This window comes from Diceros bicornis, chromosome 18 (assembly GCF_020826845.1).
Source record: "Diceros bicornis minor isolate mBicDic1 chromosome 18, mDicBic1.mat.cur, whole genome shotgun sequence".
Classification (NCBI taxonomy): Eukaryota; Metazoa; Chordata; class Mammalia; order Perissodactyla; family Rhinocerotidae; genus Diceros; species Diceros bicornis.
The window spans coordinates 47,992,951-48,010,409 of NC_080757.1; the positions used below are offsets into that span (position 1 = coordinate 47,992,951).

General features: G+C 36.6%; 1 protein-coding gene across 1 annotated transcript in view; it reads left to right on the forward strand.

The window, feature by feature from the left end:
• PSMD12 (proteasome 26S subunit, non-ATPase 12) overlaps positions 1-14,365 on the forward strand; it is a 33,326-nt gene extending 18,961 nt beyond the window's left edge. Inside the window, exons 5-11 of the mRNA XM_058561401.1 lie at positions 3,994-4,098; positions 8,510-8,659; positions 8,748-8,882; positions 9,776-9,888; positions 10,560-10,734; positions 12,616-12,693; positions 13,698-14,365. Of these exons, the coding sequence (XP_058417384.1) occupies positions 3,994-4,098; positions 8,510-8,659; positions 8,748-8,882; positions 9,776-9,888; positions 10,560-10,734; positions 12,616-12,693; positions 13,698-13,907 (966 nt within the window). The 3' untranslated portion in view covers positions 13,908-14,365. The remainder of the gene's footprint in view (positions 1-3,993; positions 4,099-8,509; positions 8,660-8,747; positions 8,883-9,775; positions 9,889-10,559; positions 10,735-12,615; positions 12,694-13,697) is intronic.
• Positions 14,366-17,459: the final 3,094 nt, after the last annotated feature.

Below are 17,459 nucleotides of genomic sequence, written 5' to 3' on the forward strand. Positions count from 1 at the left end.
CTTGGAGAGTTTTCAGTTGTCTGTCAGTCTCCCAAGTCTGCTAGCTGCATAATGTTATCTGCAAGTGTTGATATAGGGTTTTCAGTTTCATTCATGAGAAGGGTTGTAATTATTTGTTTGTATGCCGGAGGTGCAGTTTTTATCAATTTGTTTCACACCTGGACACTTAAAGTCATTTCATTTAAAGCTTCATCACACCCCAGAAACACAGCCCGTTTCATGGTTTCTTCTCTCATCTTTTGGACACAATCTTTTAAAGTATACCATGGTCTATTAGTGTCTGGCCACATATCATCCGTGGGGTATTTATCTTGAGCTCCTTTTACTGCAAGAGCCAATAAAGTTGTATCATCAGTGTCTTGTCCATGATCATTTGAGGGGCGAGCATTCATGCTTTAATCTCTGAAAGCTCCCCGTATTACTGGATCATTGGACAAAATTACAAATTTAAAAGCATCTCCTGCATCCAGATTAATTCCTGTAGCGCCCATATCACATAGGCGAACAAGCCAGGTTATAATGGCTTCTCCAGGCTTTTGTGTAGCCCGGGCTAAAATATCAGAAATTTCTTGTTGGTTAAAATCCTCAATTACATCTTTCCTTACAGGATGATTACCATTCATTTCCATCCACCGATGGCGAAGAGGACGTGCCTCTGTGCGTTTGGGTGGTTTTTCCTCTTCCTCATAATCAGTTTCAGAATCATCATCCCAGATATCACCATCCCATGTGTCCGGGTCCCACTTAGGATCGGCCGATGCTATGGCCATATGAACTTTTCGTTCATTTATCTTTCCTCTCCTCTTTCTATATTTATATTTGGCAACTCTTACAGCAGCCTTTTCTGCTATAGCTTGGTAGTTATGAGCCTGATCTCCCAGTGCAAGATATTGACATTGAATCATAGCCAAGCGAGACTGCAAATCTAAATTTTCTTTTTCCGAGAGTGCCTTCTCTTTTTGTATATTATCCTTATCTTCTATAGCCCGGCGATAAGCAGTCAACAAACATCAACCTCGCCGTGCCAAAAAAGAAACATCATCTTTCGCTTTCCTTTCCACCGTCTGCAAAGCTTTGGTCACATCTAATGGTTCAAATCGTCGCAGACAAGCATCCCAAGCTTCACATAACCCTGACCTATGAGCCCACTCCCCAGCCAGAGTGCAAAAGGGAGGGTCCTCCCATCCTGGAATTTCTTCCACCTTGACTTCAGTCAACTGCAAATCTGAAGTTTCTCCTTCCAAGAGTGCCTTCTCTTTCTGTATCTTATTCTTATCTTCTATAGCCCGGCGATATTCTGTTTCCAAGAGTGCCTTCTCTGTTTGTATCTTATCTTTATCTTCTATAGCCCGGCGATATTCTGTTTCCAAGAGTGCCTTCTCTGTCTGTATCTTATCCTTATCTTCTATAGCCCGACGATAAGCAGTCAACAAATATTAACCTCGCCGTGCCAAAAAAGAAACATTATCTTTCTCTTTCCTTTTCATCATCTGCAAAGCTTTGGTCACATCCAACGGTTCAAATCGTCACAGACGAGCATCCCAAGCTTCACATAACCCTGACCTATGAGCCCACTCCCCAGCCAGAGTGCAAAAGGGAGGGTCCTCCCATCCTGGAATTTCTTCCACCTTGGCTTCAGTTACCTTTCGTTTGAATAGGAAATGCATCTCCTTAATCGAATCCTGCTCACAGCGCCAATTATGTTATGAGAGGTTCGGGGATTCGATCAGAAACGTAAAAGACACTTTCCACTCCAAACAAATGGACTGAAGGTATATTTTATTATATAGAGGATAGTAAAGGCGACAGTCTTCAAACAGATCCAAATAGGTCAAATATTAAGAAGGAAAAAAGCATCAGCCCGACTGGAAAGGGAAAACACCCACATCGGCTGAAGAGAAATGACACAAATCAACCGGAAAGAGAAACACCAGGTTGACCAAAAAGAGAACACATCAAATCAATTACTTCATATCAAGTCAATTACTTCACATCAAATCAGTTACTCACAACATCCACGCCCCACTGCCGGGAGAGCCCTGTCAATCGACGCGGCTGGGCAAGGATCTCACGTCCTGGGCAAGGTGTCCCTTCCACAGGTGGAACTCTCACCGGGGCTCAGTTTCCAGCAGTTTTTATACCATCAGTAATTTTCAGAGTAAGCAATTACAGAGTTTGCAGAGCAAGCATTTAGTGTTCCCATGCACAAAATGGTTATCAGTGGCGTACGTGCACTGAGCCCCCGGCTAACGTCCCAGCACAGTAGTTGTGTACGTGCATTGTTCTCTTTGGTTATCGTCCTAGCCCGGCACAGATGGCCAGTCCATCCCGTGCTACGAGGCTCCAAGAGCCTTGAAATGTTACAACTTGCAACTCCCTCCGTGAGAGAAGGGCCAGTTCCCACCACGCAGAAAGCAGCTTTTATATTTCTTTTTGTGCTGGTGGCTGTAGGTCAATGGAGTGGCCAAACATGGCTGTACTCATGTCAAGACACAGAGGGAGAAGAGAGGGAAGAAGGAGCACAGAGCTTGTTCAAAGATATAATAGCTGAGAACTTCCCAAACTTGGAGAAGGAGCTGGAAATGCAAGTGAATGAAATCAATAGATCTAAATATATCAACATGAAAAGACCCTCTCTAAGGCATATAGTAGTAAAAGCTGGCAAAAGTGAATGATAAAGAAGAAATATTAAGGGCAGCAAGAAAAAAAAAAATAACGTACAAAGGAAGTCCTATCAGGCTCTCAGCCGATTTCTCAGCAGAAACTTTACAGGCTGGGAGAGAGTGGAATGATATATTCAAAATTGTGAAAGACAAAAACTTTCAGCCAAGAATACTCTATCCAGCAAAAAAAAAGGTTCAGATATGATGGAGAAATAATAACTATCCCAGATAAAAACTAAGGGAGTTCATTGCCACAAGACCCCCATTACAAGAAGTGCTCAAGAAGGCCCTAATGCCTGAAAAAAAAAAGAGAGCGAGGGGATACAAAGCTTCCAGCAAAGACAAAAATAAGTAGACATAGTAAGAAAAATTGCAGCTCTCTATCACAATAGGTTAGCAAACAATTATAACACCGAAGATTAAGGGAAGGAAAACACCAAAAATAAATATAACCTCATCACTTTAAACACAAACTCACAACACAAGATGGAATAAGTTGTGACAATAATAACTTAGAAGGGGAAGAGGAATGGGATGGAATCGACTTAGTCTAAGGAAATAAGAGGCCATCAGAAAATGAACTATCTCATCTGTGAGATTTTTTATACAAACCTCATGTTAACCACTAAACAAATAATCAGAACAGAGGCACCCACACTGCATGATTTCACTCATGTGTGGAAGATAAACTAACACACAGACAGAGAGAACAGTTTGGTGGTTACCAGGGGGAAGGGGGTTGGGGGTGGGTACAAGGGGTGAGGGAACACATTTATATAGTGACTGACAGACAGTAATGCACAACTAAAATTTCACAATGTTTAAATGATTATGACATCAATAAAAACAAACTATAGCCAAAAAAAAAGCTAATAGCTTTAATATTTAGCAATATCAGATATTTTTAAAGAAAGTAGCCTTGTATTTAAAGGTAAATCAGAATTAGGATATTGGTTGAATTGTAGGTACTGGACTGCATATGTTCTTTGTAAAGTGTGTTATTGTTGTAATAATTCTTTTGAAGACACTTGCCATTTTCTATGCCATTTATGTAGCTTGTAGTGCTGTTATTTATTAAACACAGTTATTTCACATCTTGGTTCTCAAAGCAAAGCTGCAAAATATGGTTAATGTTTTATAGAGACATTTTCTTGAAAATTACGTGGTTGTAAAATGTCGCACAGCTCTATTTGTACATGGAGGATAAAGTACACAATAGATGCAAGATAAATACTGTTATACCTCGTTTGAATAATAGTTCAAATCTACCTTTTAAATTTTAACACATTTCTATAGGAATTTGGGTAATATAAATTTCTTGTATTTGTAGATTTATGTTGAAATTGAGCGTGCTCGACTGACTAAAACGTTAGCAACTATAAAGGAGCAAAATGGTGACGTCAAAGAGGCAGCCTCTATTTTACAAGAGTTACAGGTAAGCTGTTACATTTTAGAGTGTGTGAAACTTATATTTAGTCAGCAACATTTTCTTGTGGAAATAGCTTATTTTGGCACCAGATCACTTTTTTCTAAACCGCCAAGATTAAGAGTGAGTGCAGTGGATGGTGAAGTTATTCAGGTAGCTGTAAATTATGTTGTTATGGTCCCAACTAAATTTAACAGCTAAAAAAGTTTTGAAGAAAAGTTAAGATCAACAGATCAGTCCTGGTTTTGTGCTATTATTTGAACATTTTAATTCTCTTTAAAATTTAAATAAAATTAGTAATTCATGTGCTATTTACTTATACATTAGGAATTTGCTGTTATTCATTGGCTTCATTCTTACTGAATATTTGATTGGTGGTCAATTTCTAGGCTAAATTGGTTTAACAAAGAAAAATTGCCTCATAATTTACTATGTTTCAGGACAATTTTTGAGAGACGTTAAAATGAGACAGGAAAGAGCTAAGAAATCTTGAGAAAACCATAGACTCTCTCACGAGAGAAATGTACATGAACTATGCTCAAAATTTTGCTTCTAATTTTAGCCCATCTGAGAAGGTCAAATACCGTATGATTTCCTTCATTAAGTAGTAGATATAATAACAACTATAAACAAACACATAGGGACAGAGATTGGATTGGTGGTTACCAGAGGGGAAGGGGGGAGGGAGGAGGGTGAAAGGGATAATTCGGTACATGTGTGTGGTGATGGGTTGTAATTAGTATTTTGGTGGTGAACGTGATGTAATCTATGCAGAAATAGAAGTACAATGATGTACACCTGAAATTTTTACAATGTTATAAACCAATGTTACTGCAATAAACAAAAAATTTAAAAAAATAAAAATAAATAAAAAAATAAAAATAAATAATAATAATTTTAGCCGATCAATAATACTGGAAGGATCTTGTATGTTGTGCATTGTCTTTGTTCTTTTTTTTTTTTTAACATGTCCTGTGTTCTCTATATACTTTATCTCATTTAATGTTCACACACAACACTATTATTATCCCCATTTTTCAGCCAAGGAAACTCAGACTCAAAGGAGTTCAGTAACTTGCCTAAGGTCGTTGCTAGAAGTAGTCAACTTTGGATTCATACTAGTTCTGTTTGGCTTCACGCTTTATTTTTTTCTTTTTAATTAAAAGACTTTATTATTTTTTTTTTAAAGATTTTTATTTATTTATTTTTTCCCCCCAAAGCCCCAGTAGATAGTTGTATGTCATAGTTGCACATCCTTCTAGTTGCTGTATGTGGGACGCGGCCTCAGCATGGCCGGAGAAGCGGTTCGTTGGTGCGCACCCGGGATCCGAACCCGGGCCACCAGCAGCGGAGCGCGAGCACTTAACCGCTAAGCCACGGAGCCGGCCCAAGACTTTATTTTTTATAGCAGTTTTATAATTTTATTTATTTATTTATTTTCCCCCAAAGCCCCAGCAGATAGTTGTAGGTCATAGCTGCACATCCTTCTAGTTGCTGTATGTGGGACGCGGCCTCACCATGGCCAGAGAAGCAGTGCGTCGGTGCGCGCCCGGGATCAAACCGGGGCTGCCAGCAGCGGAGCGCACGCACTTAACCGCTAAGCCACGGGCCCGGCCCTATAGCAGTGTTAGATTCACAGCAAAATTGAGTGAAAGTACAGAGATTCTCCATATACTCCCTGCCCCCCCCACACACACACGGCCACCCCTACTGTGAACATCCTGCACCGGAGTGATGTGTTAGTTACAACTGATGAACTTAGATGAACACATCATTATCACTGAAAGTCCATAGTTTCCATTAGGGTTCACTCTTGGTGTCGTACGTTCTGTGGGTTTGGTCAAATGTAATGACATGTACCCACCATTGTAGTGTTGTACAGAATAGTTTCGCTGCTCATAAAGATCCTCTGTGCTGTGCCTATTTATCCCTCCTTCCCCCTAACCCCTTGAAACCACTGATCTTTTTACTATCCATAGTTTTGCCATCAAACTCAATTTTTGAACCAGAAGGATTTGTGTGCCTTATGATTCAACATCCCCTGTGAAGTGTTTTTGCAAAAAAGCCTAACCTCAATTATATAAATTATAAAGCTTCTAGGTTTAACTACCAGTTTGCAGGATGTACCAGAGACAAAGGAGCCTGTTAAATGATACCACAGGGACAAAGTTAGCAAAATTCAGACTCTAAGAAACTAGAGGATGATTGACTTGATTTCTTCAACAAATAAATGGGAAGGAAAAAAGAGACATAAGAAAGATATCTACTGGGGCTGGCCTGGTGGCTGGTGGTTAAGTTTGCGCATTCCACTTCAGTGGCCCGGGGTTCGCCAGTTCGGATCCTGGGCGTGGACCTACTCACCGCTTGTCAAGCCATGCTGAGGTGGTGTCCCACATAGAAGAGCTACAACTCTACAATTATGATACACAACTATGTACTGGGGCTTTGGGGAGAAAAAAGAAAAAGAGGAAGATTGGCAACAGGTGTTAGTGCAGGGCCAGTCTTCCTCAAAAAGAAAAGAAAAAAGAAACATCTACCAATTGCGAAGTATGAGCCTTATTTGGATTCTGATTTGATTAAAAAAATAAATGAGGGCCAGCCCCGTGGCTTAGCGGTAAAGTACGCGCACTCCGCTATTGGCAGCCCAGGTTCAGATCCCGGGCGCGCACCGACGCACTGCTTCTCTGGCCATGCTGAGGCCATGTCCCACATACAGCAACTAGAAGGATGTGCAGCTATGACGTACAACTATCTACTGGGGCTTTGGGGAAAAAAAGGAGGAGAATTGGCAATAGATGTTAGCTCAGAGCCAGTCTTCCTCAGCAAAAAGAGGAGGATTAGCATGGATGTTAGCTCAGGGCTGATCTTCCTCACAAAAAAGATAAAAATAAAAAAAATAAATGAGACTATTGGGGACTGACTAGATATTTGGTAATACAAGGAATTTTTAGGTATGATAATTTTCTTTCAAAATTTATCTTTTAGAGATACATACTGAGATATTTATATATAATATAAATATATAATAATTATATATTATGTATTATCTGCAATTTGCTTCAAAGTAATTGACACCTGGAGAGTGGGTGAAGATGTATAAATGAAACATTGGTGGTTCATTATATGTGTTTTTATTTTCCTTAAAAAATTACACAGAAGACAGTGAAATAACATTTTCAGGCCAAATTATAATAATAATAGTCTTACTTCATTCTACTTAATAAATGTGTCATTCTGGATTTTATAAGTTCATTTACTATATATGTATACCAAATATTATATTAGAAACTTTCTCATAGTATTTGATATAATCGATTCTCTACATTGTGTTTGTGTATATCTTTTGTAACTCTACGTTGTACATCCATTAGGAGTCATCTTAGCCTTGTTGTCTCAATTTTAAAAAGACTAGTGCCTCTTTTTTATATAATGGTTTTAATTTTATATAAATAGAAAGCTGCAACTGGTATCATCTTTTTTTTTTATATTTGGAATTGTATTTCCTCATTAGCCATTAGGGAAATACAAATTAAAACCACAATGAGATACCACTACATACCCATTAGAATAGCTAAAATAAAATAAAAAAATACAATACCAAGAGCTGGCAGGGATGCAAAGCAACTGGAACTCTCAGAGATTGCTGATGGGAATGCAAAATAGTGCATCCACTCTGGGAAACAGTTAAGCAATTTCTTATAAAATTAGACATACACATACAATATGACCCAACAATCCCATTCCTGGGTAGCCAAGAGAAATGAAAACTTATATTCACAAAAAGCCTGTCCAGTAATGTTCAGAGTAGCTCTGTTTATGATAGGCCAAGGTGGGATCAGCCTAGATGTTCTTCAACAGGTGACTGGATAAACTGTGATTCATCCATGCAATGGAATACTACTCAGCAATAAAAAGAAATGAACTATTGACATACACAACAATTTGAATGAATCTTGTTATTCAAAGCATTATGCTGAGTGAACAAAGACAGTCTCAAAAGATTGCATACTGTATGTGACGTTCTTGAAAAGATGTATCTGTAGTGATAGAGAGCAGATCATTGGTTGTCAGGGGTTATGAGTGGGGGAAGCATGTGACTGTAAAGGGGTAGCATGAGGGATTTTTTTGGGGTGATAGAACTGTTCTGTATCTTGATTGTGGTGGTAGTTAAATCTATACATGTGTTAAAATTCACAGAACTTGACACCAAAAGAAAAAAAATCAATTTTACTGTATAATGATTTTTTTAAATTGTAATTTCCTGGAGGAAACTAACTTTTTATATTATTGTCTACACTCTCCCAATATGCATGAAGGTTCTTATTACTTATCAAGGGTGGATATTTTAATATCTATTTAATGTTGCAATTTTAAAATATTACTAAATATTATAAACTTATTTGGGGGCTTACTCTGCTAGGTGGAAACCTATGGGTCAATGGAAAAGAAAGAGCGAGTGGAGTTTATTTTGGAGCAAATGAGACTATGCCTAGCTGTGAAGGATTACATTCGTACACAAATCATCAGTAAGAAAATTAACACCAAATTTTTCCAGGAAGAAAATACAGAGGTAAACATATCTTTTATTATAAATTTGCTTTGAAAGTGTTTGGGGGAAAACTCATAAACTCCAATTTATTTTGTCAACATTTTTTCAGAAATTAAAGTTGAAATACTATAACTTAATGATTCAGCTGGATCAACATGAGGGATCCTATTTATCTATTTGTAAGCACTACAGAGCAATATATGATACTCCCTGTATACAGACAGAAAGTGACAAGTGGCAACAGGTAAGAATCTATTCTTATACTTGACATTGATACTTATTAGGAAGAATTTGCATTTTTTATTTATTTTGAAATAATTTTAACTTCAGTAATTATATGCAACTGTATGGTGCTGCTTTCTATTCAGTATATTGATAGTTCAGTTTATCCTTACTGATTCAGAGGAATTGTGATAATACTCTAAATTATTTATTCTCTTTGAAGAAATGTAGTCTTACTATATAAAATATGTATAGCAGGTCACCTGCTAACAAAGGTTACAGATAAAGATCTAGCATTACTTTGGAAAATTATTTTACAAAAACTATTATAGTTTTATTTATTTATTTTTGGTGAGGAAGATTGGCCCTGAGCTAACATCTGTTGCCAGTCTTCCTCCTTTTGCTTGAGGAAGATTGCTGCTGAGGAAACATCTGTGCCAGTCTTCCTCTATTTTTGTATGTGGGATGCCACCACAGCATGGCTTGATGAGCAGGTCGTAGGTCCGTGCCTGTGATCCGAACCCGCGAACCCCGGCCACCGATGTGGAGCATACGAACTTAACCACTACACCGCCGGGCCAGCCCCGACAGAAACTATTATAACTAGTTTTCCGCTTTTGTGCTGCTGAATTATTATAAAAACTTTTTCTTTTATACATTTGTTAAAAAAAAAATGTCAGCCCAGATAGTAATTCAAATTAGCAAAGATTGACTGTAGTAGTTTTATGAAAACTAAATGTTACAGAAAGACACTATGAAAAGAACAGCCTGTTATGATTTTTTTCCCCTAAGACTTTTGAATACAATATTAAGAACGAATATATACAATTATTCCATGGTTTTTCAGTTCCTGCCAAAGTTTCCATTTTGTTTCTAATCTTGCATATAATCTGTTGTGTTATGCAACTTTTTTAGGCTCTGAAAAGTGTTGTCCTCTATGTAATCTTGGCTCCTTTTGACAATGAACAGTCAGATTTGGTTCACCGAATAAGTGGTGACAAGAAGTTAGAAGAAATTCCTAAATACAAGTAAGTACTTTTATAATTACTATAGTTTATCTCAATAGAAGGTCTATATTGAAAGAAAATTGGTTAACCTAAGTGTATGCTTCTTAATTGGTTGCTGATAGATTGTATTAGAGAATAAGACTAGAGTTAATAAAGTGGTGAAATGTTTTTTAGCACTGCAGTAGAAATTAATAAGATTATAACACATTTCATTCTAAACCACTAAGCAAATTGAAGTTTTATTTCAAGCTCACTTAAGCAGCTTTTGCTTAATTAACCATTCGATAAAGTTTTATCAGTAGTTTGGGGCTTTGTGATTTTCAGAAGTACATACTTCTGAAAATCTATTAGATAAAACAGACTTAGGCTTCATCATAAGCACAGTGGGCTTTGATTTTTTTAAAGCTGTTTCTCTTTTATCTATTTCATTAGTAAGTTTACAGTCAGTTAATCCAGAGACTGGCAAATACAGTATAGGAGAGAGCAGAATGTGAAGTACGGGAATGGTCTCTTCAGAGTTACTGTGGAAAAAAATAGTCAAGTTGGTAAAATAAATAATAATCAATGTGTGTCTCATTCTACAAATAAAAATTTATAAAAATAGTCTTTGTTGATATTTAAAAATTTGCTATTCCATTGGATGAAGCTTAATTTTTACAGATTTGGAATATTAAGTTTTATGCGATTTACAGGGATCTTTTAAAGCTTTTTACCACAATGGAGTTGATGCGTTGGTCCACACTTGTTGAAGACTATGGGATGGAATTAAGAAAAGGTTCTCTTGAGAGTCCTGCAACTGATGTTTTTGGTTATACAGAGGAAGGTGAAAAAAGGTGGAAAGACTTGAAGAACAGAGTTGTTGAACATGTAAGAATTTGGCGTGATAGAGATGACAATTTAGAAGTAAACTTTGGCAAATTTGAGTATAAATTTTTATTTTTCAAGTTTGATAATCAAGTGTTTCTTTTGGATGTTATTTCTTTAATTCTTCACTTTAGGATATTTTTTCTATGCCCAATGTAGTAGTGATGTAAATTTGTTGTTCAAATGTTTATTGTATATTTCCCAAGGGTTTATCCCAAGAAATTTATTTCGTCCCTCTTGTCTTTTTTTTCCCCCTATTTTTGGCATTTCAGAAAAGATAACTATGTGTTAGCATGCTTCGTTTTAAGAGGACCTCTTAAGAATTCAAAATTTTATAGCATATAAACCAGAGGAAATTTCTTAAGAATGTGAGGGATGGATGGGGGTGGAGGGGAGTGTTTTCTATCCGATACTCACTTGGTAGTTTTGGAAATGGGTAACGTGTGTTAAACCTGACCTTTGATCTTCTTGGTGTCGCTACAAATTGAATTAGTTAACATTCATTCACATAACAAACATTTATTGTTAGCCTTCTATATGTCAGACACTGTACAAAGTGCTGGGACACATGGGAGAATAAGACATGGTCCCTGCCTTCAAAAAGCTTAAAAATAAATCATAGGGGAAGATGCATTTATAAATAAAAGTATTATAGATATTATGGTACAAGTATACATAGAGTAGACCAGAGCATAAGGAGAGAGTTGATTGGTTCCACATGGAAGAGTGGTCAGGCTAGCTACGTAGGAATTGACGCGGGAGCTATGATTTGTAAGAACAGTACATAGTTAGCAGGCAGACGAGGGAGAGCAGATCCCATTTAGGCAGATGGGATAGTCTGAGCAAGGGCGTGGAGGCACAACCCAGCAGAGGAACTTGGGGGCCTCCAAGAAAAGGGCTTAGTGAGAGAGAAAGTTGGAGATGTAGAAAGGGTCTGGATCATAACAAAGTTTGTACACCCCAGTAGTGAAAACTTTTAACTGAGAGGATAATGACCAGGCTTATATTTTACAAGGATTCCTCTGGGAGTAAGTGTGGATAATGGATTTGGAGAGATGAAAGACTGGAGATGAGAAGACCAGTAGAATGAGGGGCTGTGTGGGCTTCAGTTGAGGCAGTAGCTGAGGTATTGAAGAAGAATGAATGGAATGGAATTATTTTAAGGAAGAAAATCAATAGAATTTGGTTACTGATTAAATTTAAAGGATGAAGGAAAAAAGGAGGGTCTAGAATGATTCTCATGCTTCTTGAGATGTTGGTGTTGCCATCGACCCTGATAGAGATGGGAGGAAGTGCATTGTCTTCAAAGATGAGTTCATTTCCCCCCCAATCCTCCCCCATTTTTTCTTGTGAGTGCCGCTGTTTTGTTAGTAACGTTAACATTAAGAATAATAAAGGGGAGTCCCTCTAACTTTAGCACCATTGCCAGTGAAAATTAGGAAATTTAATTTCAAGTTACCTTTAAGTAGTTATAATGATGATAAAGTGTAGTGTTGTGAGATGATCTGGGTCATTTTTTTGAATTTTAGCCTTTTGTGTCGTAATTTAAAAATCTTAACTTTAGATTCTTGCATTTAGCAAAAATGTTATAATTTTTAACCACTAATTTGGGTTAGATAAGCTTATATTTTGACTATATATATTTAAAAAGAGTTGTAGACAGTACTCAGAATAACTTACAAATCACTACAGAAACCAAAATTTCTAAGTATTTAGTTTTGTTATTGAAGTTTAGAGCCAGCTTCATTCCCATGGTGGGCTATAAAAAAATAAAAGCTCTGAGTCTGACATTTTAACTCAGCCTATTTGGATATGAAAACAGATGGACTTTTAGCCTTACTGACAACTGTTCTATGTCCTCCCTGCCTTCTGTCCTCTCCTCAGAATATTAGAATAATGGCCAAGTATTATACGAGGATAACAATGAAGAGGATGGCACAACTTCTGGATCTATCTGTTGATGTAAGTAGTAAGCACCATTGTTTGAGTTATTTGTAGCCATTCATTTTGAGTATCAGTAGACTTGTAAAAATCAAGTGAGAAAATCAATTTTGTTTTATTATTTAATTTGAAGTTTAGGTGATAGAAAGTTTCCTCAAGCTATCTTGAACACAAAAAAATAGCCTACATATCAAGTTTATAGTTACATTAATGTTATCTATAACTAGTTAAAATCTTCACTTAAATATGTTAGTTTTACATGGATTAAGTTGAAGTCCAAGGTATTTATTTCTATAATAAGTATATCTAGGTTCCCAAAAGTGAATTGTAGCAATAAAAGATGTGAAGGAGCCCTGACTGCAGTTGACCTGAAAAGGTCCCAGGATCTGTTAGAGGAGTATTGTGTTCAGGTCTGGGTTTCCTGTTGATAAAATGTACCACACCAAAGAGATAGGAGTTAAGTGAAGTGTATAGTGATGGTCTGAAAAGCCGTTTCTGTCCCCAGAAGGAGTTGTGACAGTTTAGCTGAGAAAGAAGAATCATGGAGTGTTAGGGTTAGAAGGCTTGATCCTTGGTTAGTTCATTAGCTCTTCTCATTTCTGGGTGAGGGTACCAGAATCCTTGGAAGAAAACTTCCTTGCCTGTGGTTGCATAGTTGCCAAGTGGCAGAACATATATTCTAACCCAGCATTTCTGGAAACAAATTAACTGTATAATACTGGCTTTTAGGGGGCAATGTTGTAGAAAAGAGAATAGACCAACTTGCAGTTGACAACAGGCTCTTGCCCAGTACCAGCAGGATTAAGTTTGCAGGGAGGCAGATTGAGACTCAGCCCTGACTCTGAGTGGACTCAGATTCTATTCATTCCCTAGACTCTCAGTAAAATAAGTACATTATTACAGGAAATCAGCAGTTGCTAATGAATTTTAGCCCTTGAATGAAGAATTTAAAAATGCTTTCCTTAAATCTTATGTATTGTCTATAATTATCCTATTTTAATTTAATTTGTCTTTCTCTCTTGCAGGAGTCAGAGGCTTTTCTCTCGAATCTAGTAGTTAACAAGACCATCTTTGCTAAAGTAGACAGGTTGGCAGGAATTATCAACTTCCAGAGACCCAAGGATCCAAATAATTTATTAAATGACTGGTCTCAGAAACTGAACTCATTGATGTCTCTAGTTAACAAAACCACACACCTCATAGCCAAAGAGGAGATGATACACAATCTACAATAAGGGTCTCAATGCCTTTAATGCTTTTAGAAAAGAGTTAAAATTGGAAGTCTTTAAACAAAAAAAGACTATTATGGTGTATATGTTGGGGTGTTTTGGGTTTTTTTCCTATTTTCAGCTCCTTTGTCTAAAATTTAAAAGATAGTGAATATGTATGAGACCCCTTTCAACCTTTCAGTTCCCCGATTTCATTGTTAACTTTGCATTTGCAATTGGTGCAAAAATATAATACATTATATTGTCTAAGTACTCAAAAAATTGTGTCATAACTTACCCAAATATGTTTTTCTGTCATTTGAAATCTTTTTAGCTATTATTTGTTTTCATTCAGCTAACAACCATAATTATGATAAAAGCAGAATATGCACGTTTACTTTCTATGGTTACCTATGTTTCTGAATATTTTGTGGGGTAGTGATTTAAGTGTTTTTTTAAATAAAATAAATTCTGTTGTAAAGCTATCAATTATTTAGTAGAATTTAAAAAGCAACATAGAACATATAAGAACATTTGGGATAGAGTTGTGATTTGCGAAGAATTTGTATTTTAGTCTCTAGAAAGTCTCTAGACCGGGTGGATATAGAGCTATCTGGTAGGCTGGCTATAGGCTTAATTTTTTTTTTTGAGTTGAACTTGTTGCAGAGTAGCTTTATTTTTACCTCCTTTCCCTGACTTGACCAGTTTTTGAACAAAATCAAGTGACATTGACACAATTTAACACACAAATAAGACTTCTTTGTGGCTTTAACTTGTAGGTATAATTACATCATTAAATCTTCAAATTCCTTCTCTCTTTATAGGAACTTTAGTTCTATTATATGAACACTGGATAACAAGCTAAAATGCTTTAAAAATGACCAAAAAAAGACTTCAGGCCACCCTTTTAACAAATGGTATTGTATTAACATTTTTTTACGGAATTAAACAAAAGTAGTTTTGCTGTGAAAAGAAACATTTGGGATCAATTAATATGAACAAATTTTGGAAGTTTTTTTTAGTTTGATTTATTTCAGAAAAAATAGAAAAATGAAACAAGGTTATTTAAAATGATGTTTAAGTAAAGAGAGTATAAGGTCTACTTTTTAAAAAATACAAATGAAGAGACGGGAAAAAAGCGTTCTGGAAACAGCATTTCTCCTAATTCATTTTCCATTTAATGGCCACTCAATTGTCATATTTCATGATCCCAGGGCTGGGGACAATTGTGGGACCTCTCCTATTTATGCCGAATCATTGTGAATAACAACATAGTATTAATCTAATTTTATTCTTTGGGAATTTAATGTATTGGTCACATTAATAATATCAACATCTGCTATTACTTATCTTTAAAAACTAATCAAAAATATGGCAAGTTCAGAAATGTCAGAGGTTCACACTAGCAGTAAGAATATGGTTTTAATTTTCTTTTGAATGAGAAGGATAGAAAATAAAATCATTTTGCATTGTTAATTTGTAAATCAGGTTGGAGCTAATTTGAATCTAGCTTCTCATTAACTTCATCTTTCTAGGGACTCATTCACCTTGTACTTGGCAAACCTAGACTATTTGGCCAAATATGTAGCTGTAAAGATTTCAAATGCTCCCCTTCTTTGGGCTTTATTTAACATGCTCACCCTCAGACCAAGCTCTTTGTGTGTTCTGATTTGGTGCCATTTGTGACTGTGTCCTAGTGACCAAATCCCACTTGATTAACTGCTCATCCATTTCTTGTTTTTTCTATCCAAGCAAACAAGAGTTATTACCAATTTCTTAGCATTACAAAGAAGATTCCATTAGCCTAGGGTAGTAAAATATTTGAGATGTTCAGAACCTAAAATCCTATCTCACATTTCAGACATAAAGCTGGCATTCGTGAAAAGAACTACCATGTTTTAACTATGGAGAAGACAATGCTTGACTCATTATCATTTCCGTTAGGTTACTAACCAGCAGGAGAGGTGATGAGCCACTGTTTCGGGGATTTTTTTGAGTGAAACACCTTTTACTCTTATTTCTATATAATTTGTTTTTATTTGAGAGTTCAGTAGCTGTTTCTGTAATTATCCTCAATTTCCATATACTTATTATTGAATCACTGAAAAACTCATCTTTAAAATTTGTACCGTTCCATTCTATCTCTTGTAAGTGTTAAATGTATGATAAAAGTACATATTTTAATTTGTTTTCCGCTCCTGGATATAGCTGCAATAAAAAGCACTAATTTGTGGGTATTTAAGAAAACCTGGAGAATAAACTCATACTTTAAAAGATCACTTCTCTTTTTAATTCTCTTATATTTAAAACAAACAAAAAGCCATAGATAATTTTCATTTTTCTTTTAAAATCATGTTATCTCTCTCTAAACCTGTTTTAAGCAATGGGAAAACATTTTGCACATTTGTTTCAAAAGCTGACTGGTTGGCTTTTTTCCCCTGCATTCTTTCTGATTTGGGGTTGGTGACAGGCTGTGCCTCATTGTGCTCTTGACTATTGGTTCTCCACCTTATTTCACATCAGAATCACCTGCAGGGCTTGTTACAACACAGCTTGCTGGGCCCCACCTCCAGAGTGTCTGATCCAGTAGATCTGGAGGGGGACCCAAGAACTTTGATTTCCAAGTTCTCAAGTGATGCGGATGCTGCTGATCCATGGACCACACTTTGAGAACCACTCCTCTTGACGACACTTGCAGTAAACAAGTGCAGTAAAAAGATATGTTGGGTTTTTTGTTTTTCGTTTTGTGAGGAAGATCAGCCCTGAGCTAACATCTGTGCCGATCTTCCTCCACTTTTTGTAGGACACCGCCACAGCATGGCCTGACAAGTGATGTGTTGGTGCGCGCCTGGGATCCAAACCCGGGCCGCCAGCAGCGGAGCGTGCGCACTTAACCAGTATGCCACCGGGACGGCCCACTATGTGGGGTTTTTAAAAGACAGTTTTGTGAGAAAAAATAGTGAACGTGGACATCAGTAAGATTAGGATTGTGCTACAGCATGATGCTTATCCAATGCCAATTGTTTTTGAGTCCAGTGATTTAAAAGTCTGGTTTTTTCCTGCCTCTTGAGATATAGAGAAATGTTCTTGATTTTTGAGTGGATATAAAACAATGTCCCTAACTTGGAGCTTAATACTTACTATGTTGAAAAAATTGAATGACATCTCTGAATATTGCAAAAATTTCATCATGTTGCTATTTCTTTTCTCTCTATAAGATTGGCGTATTTCACTAGCGTAATGTTTGAAAAGTTCATCTGTGTTGTAGCATGTGTCAGAATTTCATTCCTTTTTATGGCAGAAGAGCATTCCATTGTATGGATTTACCACATTTTGTTTATTTATTCATCTCTTGATGGACACTTGGGTTGTTTCCACCTTTTGGCTATTGTAACTAGTGCTGCCTTGAACATGAGTGTACAAGTGTCTGAAGTCCTGTTTTCAGTTCTTTTAGGTATATCTGCATATTGGCTTTAAAAAAAAGATTCAGAGGAAATTGTAAAGATTGTGCAGAGAGGTTCTTTGTACTCTGCTCAAGTTTATACATTGGGTTTTGTCTTTGTTTTTGTTTTGTGAGGA